The sequence below is a fragment of the Clavelina lepadiformis genome, chromosome 5 (assembly GCF_947623445.1).
Source record: "Clavelina lepadiformis chromosome 5, kaClaLepa1.1, whole genome shotgun sequence".
In the NCBI taxonomy this organism is placed as follows: Eukaryota; Metazoa; Chordata; class Ascidiacea; order Aplousobranchia; family Clavelinidae; genus Clavelina; species Clavelina lepadiformis.
Genome location: NC_135244.1, coordinates 16,387,107 through 16,408,512, shown reverse-complemented (window position 1 = coordinate 16,408,512; position 21,406 = coordinate 16,387,107). Strand labels below are relative to the sequence as shown.

Genomic DNA, 21,406 nt, shown 5'->3' with positions numbered 1-21,406 from the left:
CTCACGGAGACAGAATTTACTTCATTGCTTTACTGCTCGCTATTTGTCTGTTGTTTACCTAAAGCGTGATCAAAAATTTATACATTTTAATGTCGCCTTGCGTGACAAGGTTGAGAAAGTTTGTTGTCTTAAATACAGTAATTCTTGAAGACCATCTTTCGTGTTGTTAAGGCGAAATTCCTCAGGCATTCTTCACGCATTGATCGCAATATATGCATCACAATTAACGAAATTAAGTTTCATTCCTAACATCTCATTCGAGTCTACCATCGTTAGTCGCCGTAAACCTTTACAAACTCAGTGAGCCTTAGGGTAGGCCAACCATTCAAGAAAATATATATATATGCTATTAGTGGAGTCGGAGTGTTTGTGTAGTTATATCTGCAACAATACAGCTTGTATGGCTAAAAAAAATACTACTTAATTTTGGCACCAATTGCAACACGAAAGTAACGCTCGGCTTGTGGAGAACGTCCTAATGAGAACAGGCCAGCATGCAGCAAAAAAAGAGGCGCATTGAGATCACACCCAGTGCTGTTGTTTTGTATTCTTTTTTGCTAGGCTTGTGCTGTTGACATCGTGTAATCGTAATGTTATGCTAATAGTGTAATGCTGTTAACGTATACTCTTATTTCCTGATATGATTTAATGAAAGTGACGTGAAACGTTTGTGAAAATCAACAGTAAAAATATCCAAGCCTGCTGTGTATAATAAAGCGTATTGATAGCATCGGTAAAATGTGATTTGTGATTTTTGTTTCGAAAACAAACGTTTTTGAAGGTTTGCAATTTAAACCGAACACCTGTCAAACAATATGCGGAAAGGTATCTCAAGTAATCTCCTACAAGTGAACATTAGAAACTAAATGTATTCAAATTGAAAAAATTGAGCCACTTGGCTACATCCGTTATTACAACAATCGCATTAACCTCTTTCATTCTTGCTGTACGATAAAATTAGAAAACCGATAGAGCCCTGTGGAGTATTCGAAAGAAGTTAGTTTGGAATTATTTGCCCAAGATATTGAAACATGGTGATGTCATAATCTAAACAAAAATTTTCTTCGGCGCTTTACAGACACCACGTGTAAAGCGAGTGTATACGTTACGTGCTTTCACACACATCGTTCGATCAAATTTTTCCATTCTTCTGTGACGTGCGATAGGCTTCCAACACCGTCTACTTCCTAAGCGAGTTAAGGGTCGATAACCTTTCTGTTGGTTTAAAATTTCCACTTTGGCGTCGCTGCTGGCAATGCATTAGTGTCAGAGCCTGTACCTGTACCACTTAAACTGCGCCGGCAGCCAAAACGTGTAGAAGCCCCTTCGGCAATAGGCATATATTTGCTCTACCTTAACCATAATTCGAGTGAAAGGCATTTACGTTCTTCGTCCATTTTTTTAGTCGGCTGCTAGAAGAGCAGGAACGAGCTGTAGTAACTGCGCAACGACGACCACAACTCTGTGGAGAAGAAACGCCAATGGCGATCCAGTGTGTAATGCGTGCGGGCTTTATTACAAACTGCATGGGGTAATTAAAGTATTTTATATCTTTTCCTATGTGTTTTGGGAATATTCGCCAAAACAAATTAGATTTCTGTATAGCCCCCGTTACATACCTTAATTATTTATTAAACAACTCGTTCGAAAATAACAGCATCTTACAATGAGTTTTGATATATTTTCACAGGTAAACCGGCCTTTGACCATGAAAAAAGAAGGAATTCAAACCCGTAACCGCAAGATCTCAACCAAGTTAAAGAAATCTTCCGTGTGTCGCGATCCACGTTTTGATGCGACAAATTTTAAGTTTTTCGACAACACCGGCGGCTTTGGGGCAGCAGCGGCGGCCGCGGCGGCATATTCCGGCTCCTTCGGGCAGATGCACACTTTCGGTGGAGTCCATCCTCATCATCACCCGCACGCTCACATGCCGCATCACCTCACCGGATCAGCCGGATTCGGCGGAGGCCATCCCATCCTACCAACTGCCCATCATCATTCCATGCATCCAACGCACCCGGCGGCCGCGGCCGCAGCAGCCACGGGTTCCGGCAGCCTAACTCTGGGTCTCAATCACCCAAATATGGTTCACGCAATGGGATGAGAAGAAAAACTTCCTCGTTGGAGTCTGTTTGCCGTATTTTTCTAGGAATAATTGCAGAGTACTAGGAAGACGTTATAAGCAAAAACCATGACCAAATCCTTTATATGCCGTTCACGTTTTGCAACTGCACTAACCAAAAATGTGTCTAATTAACGTTTTGTATTGTTCACGTTCGCTTATACAGTAGGTTACTGAATGTTGCATATTGTCACGTGCTTTCGCAAGGTTATTAGTTGAATGAAGAGTCCATCAACTTGCTGCTGAAAGTAATGCTGTAAATTCGCAGTAAAGGTTGTTAAAAAGCAATAAATAAGCTGTATCTTGCTTGTTATGTGTGTTTATTACTAATTGTTATTCCAAACAAAACCTTCTGCGTTTTTCCATGAAATGCATCATTTTGCACCAGGCTTATTACGTTTTCTTATCCATTGTATGGATCGAAAGCAATCTATTACCGTTTTTTCTCGCAGTTCCTAAGTTTCTTACATATTTCGTTATGTTGCAGCTACGTACTGTGCGTATTTGTGACAGTAAGCCTATGTACTGTACATGCAAGGTGACGCTGTACAACGACCAATATATTTGGAATATGTGAAGCATTTTACCAGCATTGTAAGCAAAGGAGTACTATTTTCTATCTTTGTTCTAGTATACAACTAAGAATTAAACTTGAGATGTCCGCTTACCCACGTTGATATATCTTTCCAGAAGAAAGACCTTGTACTGTACAGCATTTGAGGAGAACACAAAACTTTTTTATTTTACTTTCAAAATAGTCTTTCAACTACAATCCATGTGATTGCATGCGCTTTAGTTTACGTTGCATTCATGGACTTTGTTTAGTTTTACCTCGTAAATGCATCTTTTATCGTCGTACTAAAAATATTGTTTAGAACATATTTATTTGTGAGAGATCACAAAAGGCATGTGTATGACCATCTATATTTCAAATAAACGTGATGATGGTTGTTACCTTCTTTTGAATATTTGGTGCTTTTATTACATCTTTTCACCAGGTCTTTAATTTTAAAATAAAAAGTTTAATCGAGCTTATGAAGAGTTTTTGTCACATTTTTTAATTAGGTCACCCGTCGCATTAGATTTGATCGGTAAATCAGGTTACTAGTAGCCAGCATCAGAAATTAAAATTAAGATTCAAGATAGGCCGTCAACTTCTTTCTAAACAGCGAGGTTGAAATATAAGTGCTTTATTTACATATCAGTTACATGAAATTATCCTCAACCGGTATGATGACAGCAGGAAAGTTTAAAACTTAAAAGACCCTGGTTTTGCGAAGTCTGCAAGTTCACAGCTACTAAACAAACAAATCGTGAACCCCAGAATCTCATCACACACAAGGCATTGGCCAAAAATGTTAATAGAGCCTTTACATAAAACATTGAGTAATCGGAGAATTGCCCGGTGTTTTGTTTGGGGAAAAAGTGTTCAGTCTCTCAGGTCGACGAGAGTGTTTGAAAACCTGGCGCCACCGAACCATTGACGCTGAATGCTTTAAAACCAGTCACAGACCTATCGGTTATCCGTCAAATTTAGCCCGTTCTTTGTACTTACTATGAGCTGAGTTTACGCTTGTCAGAACAGATGCGACCAGTAAACGGTAAAACATGTTTGCTCAAGGAATTACACCAAGTAATTACAACCTTCTTTCACGGGTTTAGCATCAAAACCTGGATTTGTCATCCACTCACTCATCACAGGTGCAGTTTGCATTCTGTTTTACAGCAGGAACTTTATCTAGCCTATTACATCAGCTTTGGCTGAAACCTCATGCATTGCATAATTGCACTCAACAAAGAATTATTCAAAAAGATACTACACTGTGTTGCAACACGTAGTAAGGTCATTTACCCCAAAACAAAATTTAATATGACACGACTAATAGTTTAGTATTGTTGGTGATGGTATTGATCTGTTTATTATTTCAAAGGTAGAAAATCATCAGCATTCAAACATTTAAGTAGTATTTAAATAGGAAAACGTAACAAAATAAAATAGGATAACAAGGTTGCTGTAAAAGAGCAAATAGAAACATACAAATACCTAATTTGTAGCCTAATATCAGAAATAGAACAGAAAAATATAGAAAGGTATTTTAAAGGACATACAGTAAGTGTTCACTGGGCATTTGTAAACGGTTCAAAAACACCATGCCACCAAGCAATTCGATATGCAATTTTGTTAAGTGGCCTAGAGTGAGTTTAGGAGAGACAAAGCTTTGTAAGCCATGAGCATACCATAAGAATCTTTCATCACTTCATGCTGCAGGAAGACAGGAGAGAGAAACGTGAGATGTAGAAGCAGCCAAACTTGTTTTCCCACTGAAAAATAAGCTATTACCGATTCTTGCTGTGACGTGCCAAAAGACAGAGAACAAATAGAAACTATGTGATATAAGGAGCCTCTAAATTTTAACGCCTAGTTCCTTAGTACGCTATGGCTAATACTAATAGGCCTATTAATATCAGCGTGTTAACTTTACTTAATTTTATCATATCATAGAGGTCACCAACAGAACCCTACTTTGTCAAAATGAAACAGATGCTCGCTTAAAAGCATTTGATGTAATGTAAGAGACTTTGTCGTAACGGTACGGAACAAGGATACGCCCTAGCGGTAAGTAATCGTATTACATCTTTAAAATGCACGCTAATATTTTTGGTGACAAGACAATTCCGGTGCAGGATTAACCAAAAACTACTAAAAATGAAAACACAAAAACGAAAAATTTGTAGCATGACAGAAATGTTTTGAAAAAGAAAACATTATACCAAAATTTTCCAGATTTAAAAAACTAACTAAAGTTGGATTATTTGGAAAAGGAAGACACAAGGTGCAAGAAAATTTCAATACAGGAAATACCGAAACAAAATCGAGCAAACTGGAAAAGTAGCCAACACAGAAACAACCATAACCGAAATAGATGGCTTTAGGAATGCAAATCAACCAAAACCTTGTAGCAAATTTAGCTGATATTTATTAGCGCTTATTGAATTCCGTTTTGTTCTTTTCCAGTTTAGAAATTTTCTTTTTATTATTTTCATCTAGTTCATATTTTGTTATGAATAATTTGTGACAAAAACCGCCGGTTCGTTTTATTTTCTGTTTGAAATAGCTGGTTCGTTGATATAGTGTAGGCCTATAGGCTAACTTGTTTAGAAAATTCCAAAATTAAAAAAGTTGTTTGTAATTGTCCGATTTGAAATAATCCGGTTTTAAATTATACTGTTTATCCTTATGTTGTCGGGATATATCCAGTTTATTATTTTCCTGTTTCCTCCTTGCTTTGGTCGTAACTATAGGCCTAGCCTGCAGTGACAGAAGAAGACAGTCTTCCTTATCACAAACAAGTCAATTTGTCAACAAGCGACTCTTACATATCTCTGTGGATGTATAAGAAATATAGATTCTTTTAGGTGCATGGGGCGAGCAAGGCGCTCGCCTCCCCCCTCCAACGGGAACTCCCTTTTTCTGTGTAAGCGCTTTAAAAGAACAAGTATTGCATATGAATATTATTGTTAACTAATCGTACTTTTTTAGGACAAGAGTCATTCACTGGCTCATGCTAATTAACTATATGAAATGTATTTAGAACAGGGTAATGTTGTGTGAATCGCACCTCTGTGTGAATTGGTCTCCTCCTGCTTTGACATTACTTTCGTATCGCTTGATACTTAAACGCTCACGTCATCTAAGATCATGAAAAAGTTTTGTTCTCTGCTGGCAAACCTCTGAGGTAGTAGGCTCTCGATAGCAACAAAGAAATGAAGGGTGTGAGATCTTGAAGGTCTTATAGCAAAATTTAGGGAAGCGAAAACTGTAAAGAAATGCACAAGCATATCTCAGGCAGTTTGTTTTTTGACAGAAAAGCAAAATCTTGTGAATTTTAGACCATGTGAATTCAAAATTTTACGGGGAAGCCTGGGCCCTCATAGGACAGATTGCTACGCCTACGCCTTCCGTAGTCCCGTTATGTTGATGCCCTAAACGTCACGCGATACCTCGCCTCGAACCCCACCACTGTGTATAAGTACTGAGTAACCTGAAGCCAGCGGCAGGCGAGGATTTTCTCCGCTTCACATAGGCAAGAAACCAATTCTATGACTACTTGAGTAAATACGAATGGTGACTTGAGTCAGGCCAGAAACTCTACGACTAATGTTTATAAAAAAACAGATTTAACCACTCGTCTTTGTTTTCTGAAACCCCAAGTGCAGTGATTCTCAACTGGAGCCATTTCGCTTTGTAAGAAAGAAACTTAAATTTTGGAGACTGCCAATAAGAAATCTTAGAGGATTTCATAAATTAATTTACATCACGTATTCAAACTGCGATTTCATCCTCAAATAACATATTAAATGTAATTGTTGGGCGTTAACATAAAAGTTTTTAGTTGGAGAAGTTTCGAGAGCGACTATTCCATCATTTATGATGACATCACAATTTATTTAATATCACGTCTTTCTACAAATTTATGTCAAAGAGAACTTGAACATGTTTGGGATTAATAAAGAGGGAATTCCAGAAAAACCAAAAAGGTAAATGGCATGCCACTGAAAACTCAAGATCCTATGCCAAAAAATTATGGTAGATATTTAGATAGTTACAATATTAAAAATAACTTGCAGCAGTTGCAAACAGTCTGATGCCGTAGTACGAAAGCAAATATATTTTACAAAAAGATAACAACCATGAATCAATTGATATAAAATTTCAAATAAATAAAAAACAACAAAAACTTTCTGATGTGTAGTTTTTAACATATTAAGTATCATGGAGTTCATTTCTTTCTTTAAACTGCATTTCCACAATTTGGGAAAGAACTTCAAGAAATTCACCTAAAGTTACAGAGCCCACCTTTCTCACAAAACGGGCATGCGCAAGAAATGGCAGTTTTCGCAGTGTTCTTCCACTGAGACCTTCACTAGCCTTGGAAATTTTAAATAAATTCAAACTGTGTTCACAGTCCCCAAATGCATGCATTTTGTCAACAGGTAAATCAGGGTTTGAAGCAAGAGAAGCATTTTGAAGAAGCAAACCTTTTGGTTGGATGATTTTAACGCGAGATAATTCTTCTATGCATGAGCGAAAAATACTGTAAATCGCAGCAGCTGACGGAAAACCAACAAAAAACTTTATATCAGCTCTATCGATGAATGCCAGATCAATTTTTCCAGTAACATTAGATGTCGCAAGAATAAATACATTTTTATGTCTTTTCAACCGATCAATCTGGGTAAGGAGAGCATTAACAACCCTAATTGCATCGGATGGTTCTGTGCCACTTTGTACAGCAGAACGAGCAGCTGTCAAACTTTCCACTTCATCAATCAAAAGAAAAATCAAATGATTTTCATCTTCAACAAGTTCCTCAACCTAATGAAGCAAATTTGCATTTAAACTCATGTTATAACTATAGATAAAGTCTACTCTACTTTACGCTAAACTTGTTATTTTTTCACAAATATTGTAAGACTAAATAGAAAATTAAGAATATAAAAAAGAATTTAGTAATTGAGAAACCTTTTTAAACATTTTCATAACAAGCTTTCCACTCTCTGAAAACCACTTAGAAAACAAGCTGTGGCTATTCACTTCAAGCAACGAAGCATATGAAAAATGATGCGATAAACGGATGGCTAATTTTTGAGCTAATGCATGGCATAAAGATGTCTTTCCAGTCCCAGGCGGGCCATGAAGCAGAACTACCCTATTCCATGCTATTATGTTTTGATCAACACCTTTATCAGCAAAGAGTAAACTTGTAGAAGCATAGCTAAGCAAATTTTCTTTTATGTCTGTATCATAAACTAAGCTCTCCCAAACACCATGAAATGCCTCAGATGGAAGAAGCCAGTGGCTAGCAGCAGGAAGGTCATTATTTTCTGCATCCAACATCTCATCTTCATGTTGGGCGGTATGCAAGCGAAATGCGTGAAATGACATATTCTCACCCTGGCAGATTGTGTTAGTATTTGAAGACATGATGTTCTCCGATGCATCCCACAAAGTTATATTTTCAATATGTTTTGATAGATGTATATCCTCTCTAATGGCTTGTGTAAATGAGGGAGAAAATGCATGCGACTTGCAAAACTTCACCAAGGCCTTCAATATTTCATCTTGGCTTAGAACGCTGGAAGACTTTTGATGAACTTCAACTGTGACTTTGAGTCCACCAAAGTCTTCATTGCATTGTTTTGCAAATGAAGTTGCCATTTTGCAAATGAAAATTTTTGTGGACAAATAAAAATTTCTGAAACAAAAATATACATAGTAAGTTCACTATATTAGACACACTATGTTACACTTCGGAACCACTAACAAAAAACGCAAATAAACAAGCTCCAACTCTGCTATACAATGCATAAATTCAGTGATAACTGGTTTAAAATTCTAAAGGTTATTATAGCCTCATAACTTATCATATCCATGCTTTATTTTCCATTTCATTCAAAAACAATACAATTATTCAAACTTTTCAACTTTGAAAAAATTATACGCATTAAAAAATGTGCTGCAGCATGGACCAGGGTGGCGTGAAGAATGGGCCGCTGTGAAAAATAACTAAATTTCTGTGGTGATATAATAGTTAATAAATTGTATCCTAGTAGCACATCCCTAGTTGTGATGTAATAGACACTGTAGTTTGCGTGAGTATGCTTTCAAACATGCGTTGACTATCCAGTGTCCATCTTTATGTTTTTTGAGTGATTTATGTGTTCTTTAAGTTATTTTCGACGTTCATTTAAATTACGTGATTAACAACCATGGACACTGAGCTTGTTTAAGTCATATGGAGACCTAAATTAGATCCGCTGCTTATAGGATCCATTTCTCCTCGAACGGAGGTGGATCTTATAAGTGGTGACTACTGTAGTAACTTTATTATATTTGGCTAAGCTTTGTTGTATGCAAAACCAAACGTATAACACTATACTAGGCACAAAGATGACAGGTTTTTCAAAAACTCATGGTTAAATGTTTTTGGAAAATTAGCTCATGTAGTTGCCCTTGCTATGCAATCTGGCTATTTTAAGGGGTTATTAAGTCCTCTCTTCATCAGTTAATAAAATTTCATAAAGTCATTGCCACTTTTATTTTTTATTAAATAAATATCAACGACCCACAGTCACTGCATTTTATGAAATCCTTCTAGCCTATATACCATTTTTTTCATCAGCCTCTAACATATTTAATTCAGTGTCTTTGTTTGACCCTAAATTTTGGTACTGCATTTATTGGCGCACTGAAAGAAAACTTTCCAGTACCAGTGTAGGGCCAAGATCTGTTGGGTGAAAACTGCCATAGCCTACTCTGCAGTGAAAGAGCCTACCACTAACACACAATGGTCCTTCCCAGCTTGGTCTAGCCAAAGTTCAAAGAAAGTCCTGGGTCCCCGACCTCTAAGGTGCGTTTCAGAGTTCTTGTCTTGTTCAAATTTGTTTTTGATCTATTTTTCGCGCGCTGATATTTCGCGTGATTTGTTGTTTATGTTTTTAACGATTTGGTAGGAAATACAAACTTAAAGTCGAAAAGACAACTTTCACATGAGGACGCTTAAAATTCCAGAAAAGATTTTAAAAATTCCAATTTATAAAAAAGGAAAATAAAAAATTGGAAATAAGTATACAGAAAATTAATAAACTACAAATATTCCAACAAGAAATAAACAAATTGCATTAATTTGCGGAGGCACTATGGTTATACTATTCGGTCTTAATTTACCTGCCGAATTAATGATCTGACTCCGTGGTTGCGTGCGGTTAGAAATCTCTAACCTTAACGTGTTACTACTGTTACTAGCCGAAAGCTATTACGATTAACAGATACAGTTTATCAGAAAACAATCCTTTATTGTAGGAACTGTACAGGTTCCGATTAATATGACACAAGCACAAACTTAGCATTCACCAATTAAAACAAGTCTAACGAATTACATTTTAACACGACTGACGTAATACGTTCGTACGATTCGATATCTCTCTGTCTGCGCGGGTACTCGCGTATCAGCACGAGTTTATAAAGCGGAGCGATGTGAACGGAAATATTCAACACAATATACACGAACATTTCAAAACGCGCGAACGATGAACACAAAGCGTTTGCTATGGGAATTACATTCAGTTACAACCAGGGTTGCTATGAAATCGCCTGGTAACGTACTAAACGGCGTTTTCACATAAAGTTATTTAGAGCAAGTTTCCAAATGTTGCATCACGATTGCAGTGTTATAAAGTTGCAACTGCAGCCAAATTGCAGCTTGCAGAAATGCTAGTTGCAGTTTTATCATGAACAATGTTTCAGTAACTAAATGGCGCATGTTTCCACAATTGATATAACGTTATTGGATGTGGCTCCCAAGCCACTACATTCCTCCCCCGCTACGGAAGGAAAAAAATTGACAATTAAAAATGACATCCTGATTACGCGGGTATCACAAAAACAACACAATGATTATTTACAGATAACAGAGTAATTACAGTTTTGCAGCTTGCCGTTTTGCAACCACCTTCTGTTACCACTTGGTGGGTGTCTCACACATCAATCGATGTTTCAGATAACTTTTGAATTGTTCGTAAGCCTGGGTTCCAATTGGTACTGTGTTTCTCAGGCGGAGGAAAAACCGCAGCAAGTCGGTTGACTGGACAGCAGCTGTGGCTCCTATCATTGTGAAGATTTTTGTCTCGAAACTAATCTGTGGAACGAGGTCGAACATTGCTTCCAGTCGCTGGAACCATAGCTCCAGGTCCTCTGCCGAAGTGGTTGGTGGTGATGAAAATGCTAGGACCTTTGGTGAAATGTCTGAATGTTTGGTTAAATGTGAAATTTCTGGTGACAATATCTCATAATATTTGTAAACCGGATGAAGTACTGTTTGTTTCAAAAACGCCATCTCCCGCCGCCCGGGCAGAGGGTAATCCGAGCCTTGTTCTCCCGGTCTGATGATCGACGGTTGTGGAGCGGGGGCCGGCTGTTCATCCGGTGAGTCTGGTGAATCAGGAATCGGTGGGTCGTGCATCGCGAGGCTCTGTAGATTTTCGTATTTCACGCTGGCTAGCGCAATTGCGACGTCTGGCGGTAACGCTTTGAGAAATTTTGCACGAATTAGTTTAACCACTGGCGGAGTAAGATTCTCTTGACCTACTGCACTCATCAATTCCCGCATTAGATGTTTGGGTGACTGACCATGCAGCGTGAGGTCAGCCAACAAAAAATCCAAATGATCCTCACGTTTATCAAAGTTCCTCAAAATTTCGTTGATCAAGATATCGTAGCAGTCCTGAGCCGACGCGGAAGGCAAACGAAGTAATGCGAGGTCTGTAGCCGGTATTGCTTCTACTGCTAGCAAGTAACGGTTTGTTTGCGAAGCGATGCGATACAGAGAAAATTTGTGTTCCAGGTGGGAGATCCATGCTTCGGGATTGAATTTCCAAAAGGTAGGAAGCTTGACGTGTGAAAACAAATCGTTCCTCGAGGTAGTGTCCTGTGTCCGCACACTTATCAGTTCTTTCCTGTCAGCCCCCAGACCAGAGGATCCGGCCGCCTCATTGCTGGAGGGCTCTGCCGATCGTTCTTCGTTTTCGCTTGACATGGTCGTATCCTGAATTGGCTCGACGGGCCGTGTGGTTAATCGTGTGCTAATGTGATACTCTGACTTAGCTTTGCCAGTGAAGAACGGGGCTGTAGGGATTGTTGAAACACGTCGTGTCCACGTCGGTTGTCACCAAAATGCGGAGGTTACTGCTGTCAGTCTTAACTTACACTATTCGGTCTTAATTTACCTGCCGAATTAATGATCTGACTCCGTGGTTGCGTGCGGTTAGAAATCTCTAACCTTAACGTGTTACTACTGTTACTAGCCGAAAGCTATTACGATTAACAGATACAGTTTATCAGAAAACAATCCTTTATTGTAGGAACTGTACAGGTTCCGATTAATATGACACAAGCACAAACTTAGCATTCACCAATTAAAACAAGTCTAACGAATTACATTTTAACACGACTGACGTAATACGTTCGTACGATTCGATATCTCTCTGTCTGCGCGGGTACTCGCGTATCAGCACGAGTTTATAAAGCGGAGCGATGTGAACGGAAATATTCAACACAATATACACGAACATTTCAAAACGCGCGAACGATGAACACAAAGCGTTTGCTATGGGAATTACATTCAGTTACAACCAGGGTTGCTATGAAATCGCCTGGTAACGTACTAAACGGCGTTTTCACATAAAGTTATTTAGAGCAAGTTTCCAAATGTTGCATCACGATTGCAGTGTTATAAAGTTGCAACTGCAGCCAAATTGCAGCTTGCAGAAATGCTAGTTGCAGTTTTATCATGAACAATGTTTCAGTAACTAAATGGCGCATGTTTCCACAATTGATATAACGTTATTGGATGTGGCTCCCAAGCCACTACAAATTCATACGAGAATTTGTCAAACTTGGTCAAACCTGATACAGTAATTGCGAATAAATTAAAGGAAGACAAAAAAGATTTATTTACTGTAGAATGATAACCTTTATCCAACGTTAGGTTGAAATCTATGCATTGATCACATCATACCAAAGGTGCTTTTTTACTTGTTTCACAATCATAATTTTCTCAAGTGCGGTTTGAGCAGAAAGAAAACAATTTGTAGTTTCCACGGCATGCTTTTTGGAATTTTGGAGGCCACTAGGGTGGTTGTTATATAGAAGCACGTGGTGTAAGCATCTGCTCCAATTCAGTGAGTTTGACAAAACTCACCAAACGTTGAGCTAACCACTAAGAAAAAGAAAAGGTTTCTGGCTCTTTTCGAATAGCACTTCAAAAGTCCAACAATCTATATAAAACTTTATTACACAGTAACAAACGTAATAGTAGTGATGATCATAATGAATAAAGATTTAAAACACAGGATTTTATAAACGATGGTAAGCTAATTAACGAAAAAGTTAAGCGGAAATTAAAGTAAAAATGTCCAATGGTGTGAACTGGTCGCCACAACCGCATCACAGGGGCCTTCATAGTTGCAAATAATAACTTTTTTATAATTTTAAATTAATGAAGAAATTAAAGCATGAAGCAATTCCGCACCATTATATATTGAAGTGTACAGGTAGCCTAGTAAGGTTAACCTTATGTGTCAAAATCATAGAGATATTATAAAAGTCTACAATGCTAACTAGCCATAGATACTATATAAACACGAATATAGGAAGATATTATATAATTAATAATTATATATTTATATAGTATCTATGATTGCACTACACTACGACAAGCTCAGTAACCATTGCTCGTGCGATGAAGATTTATCGCCAAGTTAAAATCTGCAAAGACTTTCCTTAGTGCAAGGATAAAGATTGTGATGCCATACCGACCAATATCAATTTTCAGGCAACAAAATTGTCTTGTTTTTCTCTTAGCTTTTGGATTATTTTACAGTTTCCAACATATAGAATGGCAGACATCATAAGCCAGTGTAATGCTCCATCTTGTCCAAGTTGTTAAAAAGTTTATATTTACTTCCTATACATGGTTACAGCAGGATAGATGGAACCATTTATTTCAGAATTTAATCAATCAATCAATCACTGTTCGGGCCTTTATCATCATTGTTTATAAATTTTCAGCCTTTGCCATGCTTAGTATTCTGCTGGTTAGAATGCTAAGTTTGCTTTGTGTCTATTGACTGGCGTTCCAGTTTGTTGCAGAAATCAGGCATTCTTTTAAATAGTCATTTTTCTGTAGTAAGCCTTTTAAACTTCAAGCACAGTAGAATGATTGTGATAGAATAATCTTGCAGATCTCTCTGCTGTGTATTGCAATTTTGCTGGATACGCACACAAATTTTTCTCTTCCAAACTTAATATTTATAGTTTTCTATACACCTAATTTTTGGCGCCTGCAGACATAAGATTTGGTTGATTATCGCCAAATTTCCGGTCTGATGAATTGAAAGAGAGGCGTAGCAAAATCGTCATAGCATCAGAAAGTGTTCTCTATTTTTTTGCCAGAAACTTTTTGTTTTCTGATTTTGGAACATATAAATATGTAGCTTTCTGTAATCTGCACTCCTTAGGTTGTGATTTCCTATTTTATTCATATCAAGAAAAATGGCATTGATTCCGTTAATGCCAACTACTCAATTAAAAAATGGTTTACAAATTTGTAAAGTGATTAATGGCATGTGGCAAGTTTCAGGAGCACATGGCAGCATTAATGCGGAAAGGGCAGGTAAGCTAGCTTTGATGTTAATTAATGCACTTCCCGACTTAACAGTTTGAAATAATTTTTCCTAAAGGATTATGTTCTCACTGAGATGTTAATCTGTTAACCTGACTATGTGTAAAATCTTTATTGAATTAGCCACTATTAACCTTAATGTAGGTAGCATCTATTTCATCCGTGAAAAATTGTTACTAAAACTTCAAGTGTAATTACCAAAATTTGTCTGCTGCTTGTCTTTTCTCGAAAGTATAAATGGAACTGATTATCTCAAACAATGCAATCTGCCAGTAAAATATTAACTTCATTGTTTATATAACATACATTGTTTTATGGCCTTTAGTTGCATCTATGAACTCTTATGCAGAGATGGGTTTTACAACATTTGACATGGCAGATATTTATGGTCCAGCTGAAGACATATTTGGAAGCTTTATGAAATTGGTTAGAATAACATAAATAGTTGTATTATAGTTAGTTAGCCAATATAATAATAATATAATACAGTCGAATCCGCTTAATTCGGACACCGGATAACCCGGACAACCGCTTTATTCGGCCAAAATGCTCGGGAACGGAACAAAAGTAAAAATTGAACGTAAAAAACTCCCGTTATTTCGGACAATTCTCCGCTTAATTCGGACACAGGTTCGCAATTCCATCGTTAGGTTATTAGTTATTACACAATAAACAGTACTTCCTTCGTTTTAACACAAGATGCAATTGCATTATGAGTGATTGTGGTGAAACAATGATGATTCATGCAGTAACAATCGACAATGAACTCATATAAGGCCATGCCAGCTTCATAGTCGCTTTTACTTCGGTACAATTGCGTCCATCTTGTAGGACAGAATGGTACAGAAAAGTTTAGCACAAAAAGTGAAATTGCTTACTAAAGTAAACGAAGACATTTTATGCGATCAATGCCAATTACTGCAGTATAGCGCAGCTGCAATTCATTTATTACGCAACAGTACAGTATTTTAAATGCGTTTTCTGCCTTTATGCATGACCATGAAACGAACAATTGATTTTCCGCTTAATTCGGACAAAGCCGTTTCTCCGCTTAATTCGGCCAAAAGTGAGCGGAACCAAAGTGTCCGAATTAAGCGGAGTCGACTGTAGTTAGTATTAATAGTAGACAATTAATAATAGACAATATAATAATTAGTTAGCCAATTAAATTTAGTAACTAAATTTCTTAAAGTGCTAACATGAATTCTAGTAATCCCAATGTTTTAATGTAAAACACACGAAATTCAATTGTTTTGTGCTGATATGAATAGATTTGCGATTCGTTTCTGTCAATCTATTTCATGTTTATGTTATTACAATTTACAAACTGAACTAATTTTTCTCACAGCGTGTCTCTTTTCAACTCTGTTTCCCTTAGCTTTAGCTCCACACTTTTAACCTTTTGTCAACCTTAAAATTACATTAAATGATACTAAGTTGGGTCGAAACCCACAATTTAAGAAGCCCTGATAAAGGGAAAATTTACCGTTGTATCTGTATGAGTGTAACTGATGTATAAACTTGTATTTTTGCAGAGAGATGAAACATTAAATGAAATCCAAGGTTTGACTAAATTAGTGCCACGGCCTGGTGATATGTCACGCACCAGAATAGAAGCTTTTCTGGATAAGTCAATGAGACGAATGCAAGTCAGTAAAATAGACTGCCTGCAGTTTCATTGGTGGGATTATAATGATAAACGCTATCTAGATGCACTTCGTCATTTATCTGATCTTCAGAAAGAAGGAAAAATAGGTTGATATCATAGTTTTTGATATTTTTGGCTTAAACGTGTCATTTGCTTCAAGAAATCCGTCAATGTAGCATTTATATTAATTTATTTTATGTATTATATACAGTAGAAGCCGCTTATTATGACCACCTTCGGACCAGGACATTTTGGTCATAATATCCAAATGGTTGCATTAACCGAAGCTGTTAAACTATCGTTTAACCACACTAAGATTGATGCAGTTAGGCAAAAATGACAAAAAACATCAAATTCATTACTTATTTCATTAACATTAAAGTCGACTTCAGTAGATGAATTGCTAATAAACATGGCACAATTGTCACTAACATGCTGCTTAAATTACACGAAAAATTTGAAAAAGATGGACAAAGTGGTCATAATATCCGAAGGCTGGTCATATCAAGCATATTCTACTGTACCACTGTAGCGTTTCTCAGCCATCTTTTTTGTACTTTGAATTACTCTAACAAGTAGCCAATCCTGAACAGTCTCATCCATACCATCCTAGCGTACATGTAGGTTATGACATGATAAAAATGGTTTGAAAATCGCTGCATTTCGATAACAACAATGAATGTGTAACGTAGTATTGCACTGATTATACATATGCCTTATATTAAATATACATTTTTGGCAGGTGAATTATCGCTCACAAACTTTGATACGGAACATCTGCGTGAGGTGGTTGAAAGTGGTGTTTCCATTTCTTCTAACCAGATTCAGTACTCAGTGATTGACCAAAGGCCTTCAGTTTTGATGAAGAAATATTGTGAAGCTCTTGACATCAAACTTCTTGCATATGGAACTCTCTGTACGTAATTATTCATCTGATACTTTAATAGGTTTTCCTAAAATAAACATCTTTTGCATTTGTGCTAATTAACTAATTTAAATCAATTCATAAAATTATCAAAAACCAGTTCACGTGTGCGTAATTTTACGTATAAAGTTAACTAATCCTAAATTCCTGTAGGTGGTGGGCTAATTTCTGAAAAATATCTGAAGAAGCCTGAACCTAAACCTCATGAATTGAACACAGCTTCTCTGGGCAAGTATAAGCACATGATTGATCTCTGGGGTGGCTGGGATTTATTTCAAGAGATGCTGGATGTTTTGAACTCCATAGCACAAGAACACAGTGTTAGCATAGCAAATATTGCCACCAGATACATCCTTGACGAGAAAGTAGTTGGTGGCGTAATTGTTGGATGCAGATTTGGTGCAGATGAAAGTGACCATTCCAAAGACAATTTTCGAAGCGTTAGCGCTTCTTGGCAGTTGACATCAGGTAATTTGTCTGCAATTAAAGCTGTATGTTCTAGAGGCAAAGAACTTATGCAAGTTATTGGAGATTGTGGTGCAGAATACAGGTAATGTTCTGTTTCATTATTGTAAGACATACTTGAAAACTTCTTCAATTGAAATCTTACCGCAATAAATAGGGTCACAAGAAGATTTTTAAACTAATGTTTTTCACGAGTAGTCAAATGATTAGGTGCTCTTTAGTCGTGGAGCTTCAAAAACAAACTGCCGTTTTTATTTATCTGAACCTAGACCATCTTGGAATTAAGAAGTTTCAAATTTTATAATGCCAAGTACAAGTGCACTTGGTTACAAAATGTCATTTGCATTATATCGTCCAATTCTAAAAATTAGTGACCTAATTGGTGTAAAGCATTGTGTTAGCAGTGTTGCCATACTGCAGAAAAAACGTGGCAAAGGTATCTCAAAATAAAAAAGCAAAGTTAACCATGGGCTAGGGTCAGTTTTGATTTATGTCTTATTATTGTTGTTGGTACATATTGTGTCTAAATTTGTCTTATATTTTGATTATGTTCTACTAGTATTGGCTATATGTGAACACCACTATTGCTAAACTACAGCATACTCTCTGTTTCACAAAAATATATAACATTTTATCAATGCAATGTTCTTGAGTTTATTCTACTAACTTCATATTGAAGTGTGTGTGTTTTGATGTAATGTAGTCAATATACTGTATATACTAACCACCATATGCAATTTGACCAAGCTTCACATTTACCAAGGTACTTATTTTATTTGCAATAAATATATTTTTGCAAAATGATATATGGTTGTTCCGTAATCAATAAATTTCCCTGGAAAGTATCAGCCGTGTTACTTGGCTACAACAAATGAATGTTAATTCTATGTTTGGTTTTGAGATGTCGATTGATATTTGGATAAATAATTAACACATAGTTTTTGTTTAAAATGTGTTCTGGCATTTATTCGAACGAAGTTTTGGTGTCTATCACTAAACGTAACAATATGACAGATGACATTATTTTATCACATACTCATAATAAATAAATAAATACAGGTGATAAGGTTATATCTTCCACCTGTGTAGTAACATAACCTTGGACTAGTACAGCGGTTCTTAACCGGTTGAAAGTTTTGCAAGTCCAGGTGGTAAATAATTAACCGTAGTAAATCTTTTGTAAATGGAAATAACACACCCCACAATATTTTGTTGCTAATAAACTTGCATTACGACTTACACGCATTTTGTTGTGTTGTAATTGCTCATTCGCTAAATACACCACAAAAGGTATGGCCAACTTACACCTCAATTCACTTCAAGAGCATTTAAGTGTTACATATTAGTGAGCTGGATAAAGTTTGCGTTTGTGGTACGTTTCAAAACCGTAGTGACTAATGAGAAGTGAGACTTAATTACGCTCTTGCCATATAAATATTTTGAAAAGCAAAGCTTTTCTCCGTAAATCCGCGAGAGATAAATTAATCCGCGGTTCTTTCTGTCAAAATTTGCAATTCCTACCGGTTTCTTATGAAGCGTAAGCTACGAATCCACGACCTCAGATAAATACACTTTATCACAACGCTATTGTGCAATGTGCCGAGTCTAGAATTGTGCCAAGCCACAAAAATTAAAGCTGGGATTATAGGATGGTAGCTTTAGCAAACTTGGAACAGCTATAGTAATGTAACAACAGTTGTTACTACGAGTTTATGGTAGCCTACGACTTTTATCGCATTATCACAAAGTTTCTACAGATTTTTTTGTCGTAAACGCTCTCCCTCAAATTCTAGGTTGTCGCCGCAATTGTATTTTTATGCACCAAACTTATGGTGTGAAACTGGTAATTTGTAAAAATACTATAGGTAAATAAAGCAAGGTAATTAATGCATGGTAAATAAAGGATAGCGTACATGCAGTCAATGTGCGCAACGTTTTGTGCGGTAATTAAACACGTCGGCAATGTGTTTTTACAGTATGTTCATTAACAAAACTACTAGTCACTGCAAAATATGCCTATTTTCGGTCAAACTATCTATCTATATTTTATTACGGAAACTTGGCGAACGCGTAAAGTTCAGTACAGATTTAAACAAATACAATTAAAATTGTCTAATTTAGCGGTTTTCTATTCAGAATTGGCATATTTGTATGAAATAAATTTTCGTTAGGTACATTCCGATTTACAGTAGCCTATTTATTTTTTTGCTTGGATTTATCCTGTGGCCTCAGACGCCTTTTTCAAACAATTACATCATTGGCGATTTTATTTTTATTATTTCACCACGATTATTTTGTGATTATAGCAGCAAGCTCAACGCTCTGTACATTTTTCTTTAAGTTATTGTTTTCGTCCTTAATTTACATTCCTTCGTTGATTACTTAATTCTATAACTTATACCCTTGCGTTGTCAACTTTTGTCCGCACTATTTCATACTACTTTACGATTATCCGTTCTAGTTTATTTCAAATAAATTTTTACCTGTTGGCCGATATGCATCTATATCAGTGCTGCCCGAAAAGAACACGTGACCTTCCTGTCAATCATATGAAGGCTTCTTATCGTGTATAGAAAACCTGATCAGCCACAGGTTTGCAACACTTGCTTTTTTAACCTCAAACTTCGTATGCAACCTAATTTTAAAGTTACACGATACTACCTTTGTTTGTCTTGTCCTTTACGACCATGACGTCCGCCGGCGCGTATAGACTACGAAAATATGCAAGTTTAAGTTTTGTAATTGCTTTATACTCAAGTCTGTTCAGTTCTCAACTCGTAACGCTGTACTGACATGCTTATTTTGGGCTTTCGTATCCTTTGTCAGCTTACTGTCATAGCCCAAAACAACTGAAACTTCAACATGTGTTTATCAGCAGCAGAGCAACCTAGATGTTTTTATTTCAAGTTGATGCTGAGCGCCAGCGTAATCGAACAACAAGGTTTTCAATGTGTAGGCCTACATTAAAAAGACAACAAATCAGATCTTTGTGAATGTTCTTCGCATAAATGCATGATATGGGATCAGACGGCACTTTGTTTCAGTTACGAAGGACAGACAAGAAAGGCTGTCAAAAGTGGTTTTACTCCTTATAAACAAAGAGCCAAACTTTCCCTTTCTTCGTAAACAATATGTGTAAATAAACTAGTCCAAAATCCAAACTTTTCCAACAAACAAAAAATTTAAAGTTGCAGTAAACTAACAAACATTGATTTAATTACTATTAGTAGTATCGCTTTGGCGCGAATGGCATGCGACGCACTCACGGCTTCCTGGAAAATACAAATTTATGTTACCTGGACCTAAGCTTTAACAGTGCATTTCTACGGAGGCTGTCCTCCATTATGGCAGCAGCGCTTACTGCTATGCAAAAATCACGTTATTGCAACCTACGACTAGTGAAGAGTGATCATTATTTTTTCTCAGATATAGATTTGCCAAAATCAAGTAGACAATTTAGGTATAATGGCTGGCATAAGCCGGAAACCAATATTGTAACCAAGTCAACGTACAAATTAGACCGAATGCCGTAATCAAGGCCGGATTTAGACCATGAGAGGCCCTAGGCCAGGGGTCGGCAACCTGCGGCTCCGGAGCCGCATGCGGCTCTTTCATCCTTCTGATGCGGCTCTTATTAATTTTATTGCTACAGTAGAAACAAACAGAAGAACACCCGCGTCTTTATCTCACTGAGCACATTATAGCAAATGAAAGCATAATCATTCTGGTTGTGACGTCATAATTAGTCGATTAACATAAAGGTTGTTTTTAGCAGTCTACTAGCAGCAGTTAGACTAGTTAATATATTTTCGTTTTATTGTGAAAATAGTTTTGCGGCTCCCAGTGATTTTTATTTTGTGGAATATCGGTTAAAATGGCTCTTTAAGTGCAAAAGGTTGCCGACCCCTGCCCTAGGCTATTCCATTTGCGAGGCCCCTTATTTTATTTTTGAAGTCAGATTCGACTGTGCGTGCAAAGCAACCAATGTTCCTAAAAAAAAA

At 36.8% G+C, this 21,406-nt stretch overlaps 4 protein-coding genes across 6 annotated transcripts in view; 2 read left to right on the top strand and 2 right to left on the bottom strand.

The window, feature by feature from the left end:
* Positions 1 to 3,160, top strand: part of LOC143458960 (uncharacterized) — a 34,547-nt gene extending 31,387 nt beyond the window's left edge. For both annotated transcript variants that reach the window (XM_076955873.1, XM_076955874.1), the window contains 2 exons: positions 1,406 to 1,531; positions 1,691 to 3,160. In XM_076955873.1, coding sequence (XP_076811988.1) covers positions 1,406 to 1,531; positions 1,691 to 2,107 — 543 coding nt within the window. In that variant the 3' untranslated portion in view covers positions 2,108 to 3,160. The remainder of the gene's footprint in view (positions 1 to 1,405; positions 1,532 to 1,690) is intronic.
* Positions 3,161 to 6,772: 3,612 nt separating this feature from the next.
* LOC143458594 (pachytene checkpoint protein 2 homolog) lies at positions 6,773 to 9,871 on the bottom strand. 2 transcript variants are annotated; one of them, XM_076955385.1, is made up of 3 exons: positions 9,855 to 9,871; positions 7,650 to 8,382; positions 6,773 to 7,502 (listed from the first exon to the last, which is right to left on the bottom strand). In XM_076955385.1, exons 2-3 carry the CDS (start codon positions 8,343 to 8,345, stop codon positions 6,891 to 6,893), a joined length of 1,308 nt encoding a protein of 435 aa, XP_076811500.1. In that variant the 5' UTR covers positions 8,346 to 8,382; positions 9,855 to 9,871; the 3' UTR covers positions 6,773 to 6,890. The 2 variants fall into 2 exon arrangements, with proteins under 2 accessions (XP_076811500.1, XP_076811501.1); XM_076955386.1 differs by lacking the exon at positions 9,855 to 9,871 and adding an exon at positions 9,463 to 9,482.
* Positions 9,872 to 9,961: 90 nt separating this feature from the next.
* On the bottom strand, positions 9,962 to 12,543 carry LOC143458595 (uncharacterized). The gene is made up of 2 exons (XM_076955387.1): positions 11,002 to 12,543; positions 9,962 to 10,917 (listed from the first exon to the last, which is right to left on the bottom strand). Exons 1-2 carry the CDS (start codon positions 11,719 to 11,721, stop codon positions 10,645 to 10,647), a joined length of 993 nt encoding a protein of 330 aa, XP_076811502.1. The 5' UTR covers positions 11,722 to 12,543; the 3' UTR covers positions 9,962 to 10,644.
* An 877-nt stretch (positions 12,544 to 13,420) lies between these two features.
* On the top strand, positions 13,421 to 19,899 carry LOC143458593 (uncharacterized). Its single transcript, XM_076955384.1, has 5 exons — positions 13,421 to 14,358; positions 14,693 to 14,793; positions 15,903 to 16,122; positions 16,758 to 16,931; positions 17,094 to 19,899. Exons 1-5 carry the CDS (start codon positions 14,238 to 14,240, stop codon positions 17,492 to 17,494), a joined length of 1,017 nt encoding a protein of 338 aa, XP_076811499.1. The 5' UTR covers positions 13,421 to 14,237; the 3' UTR covers positions 17,495 to 19,899.
* Positions 19,900 to 21,406: the final 1,507 nt, after the last annotated feature.

What these genes read in the sequence shown, in the direction of transcription:
- LOC143458593 (XM_076955384.1), top strand. Translation starts at nt 14,238, where the DNA reads ATGGCATTGATTCCGTTAATGCCAACTACTCAATTAAAAAATGGTTTA. An exon ending in CATTAATGCGGAAAGGGCAG is followed by an intron (nt 14,359 to 14,692) that starts GTAAGCTAGCTT and finishes TATGGCCTTTAG; the next exon opens with TTGCATCTATGAACTCTTAT. An exon ending in TCAGAAAGAAGGAAAAATAG is followed by an intron (nt 16,123 to 16,757) that starts GTTGATATCATA and finishes CATTTTTGGCAG; the next exon opens with GTGAATTATCGCTCACAAAC.
- LOC143458595 (XM_076955387.1), bottom strand. Translation starts at nt 11,721, where the DNA reads ATGTCAAGCGAAAACGAAGAACGATCGGCAGAGCCCTCCAGCAATGAG. An exon ending in TGGCGTTTTTGAAACAAACA is followed by an intron (nt 10,918 to 11,001) that starts GTACTTCATCCG and finishes ATTTCACCAAAG; the next exon opens with GTCCTAGCATTTTCATCACC.
- LOC143458594 (XM_076955385.1), bottom strand. Translation starts at nt 8,345, where the DNA reads ATGGCAACTTCATTTGCAAAACAATGCAATGAAGACTTTGGTGGACTC. An exon ending in TTATGAAAATGTTTAAAAAG is followed by an intron (nt 7,503 to 7,649) that starts GTTTCTCAATTA and finishes TTGCTTCATTAG; the next exon opens with GTTGAGGAACTTGTTGAAGA.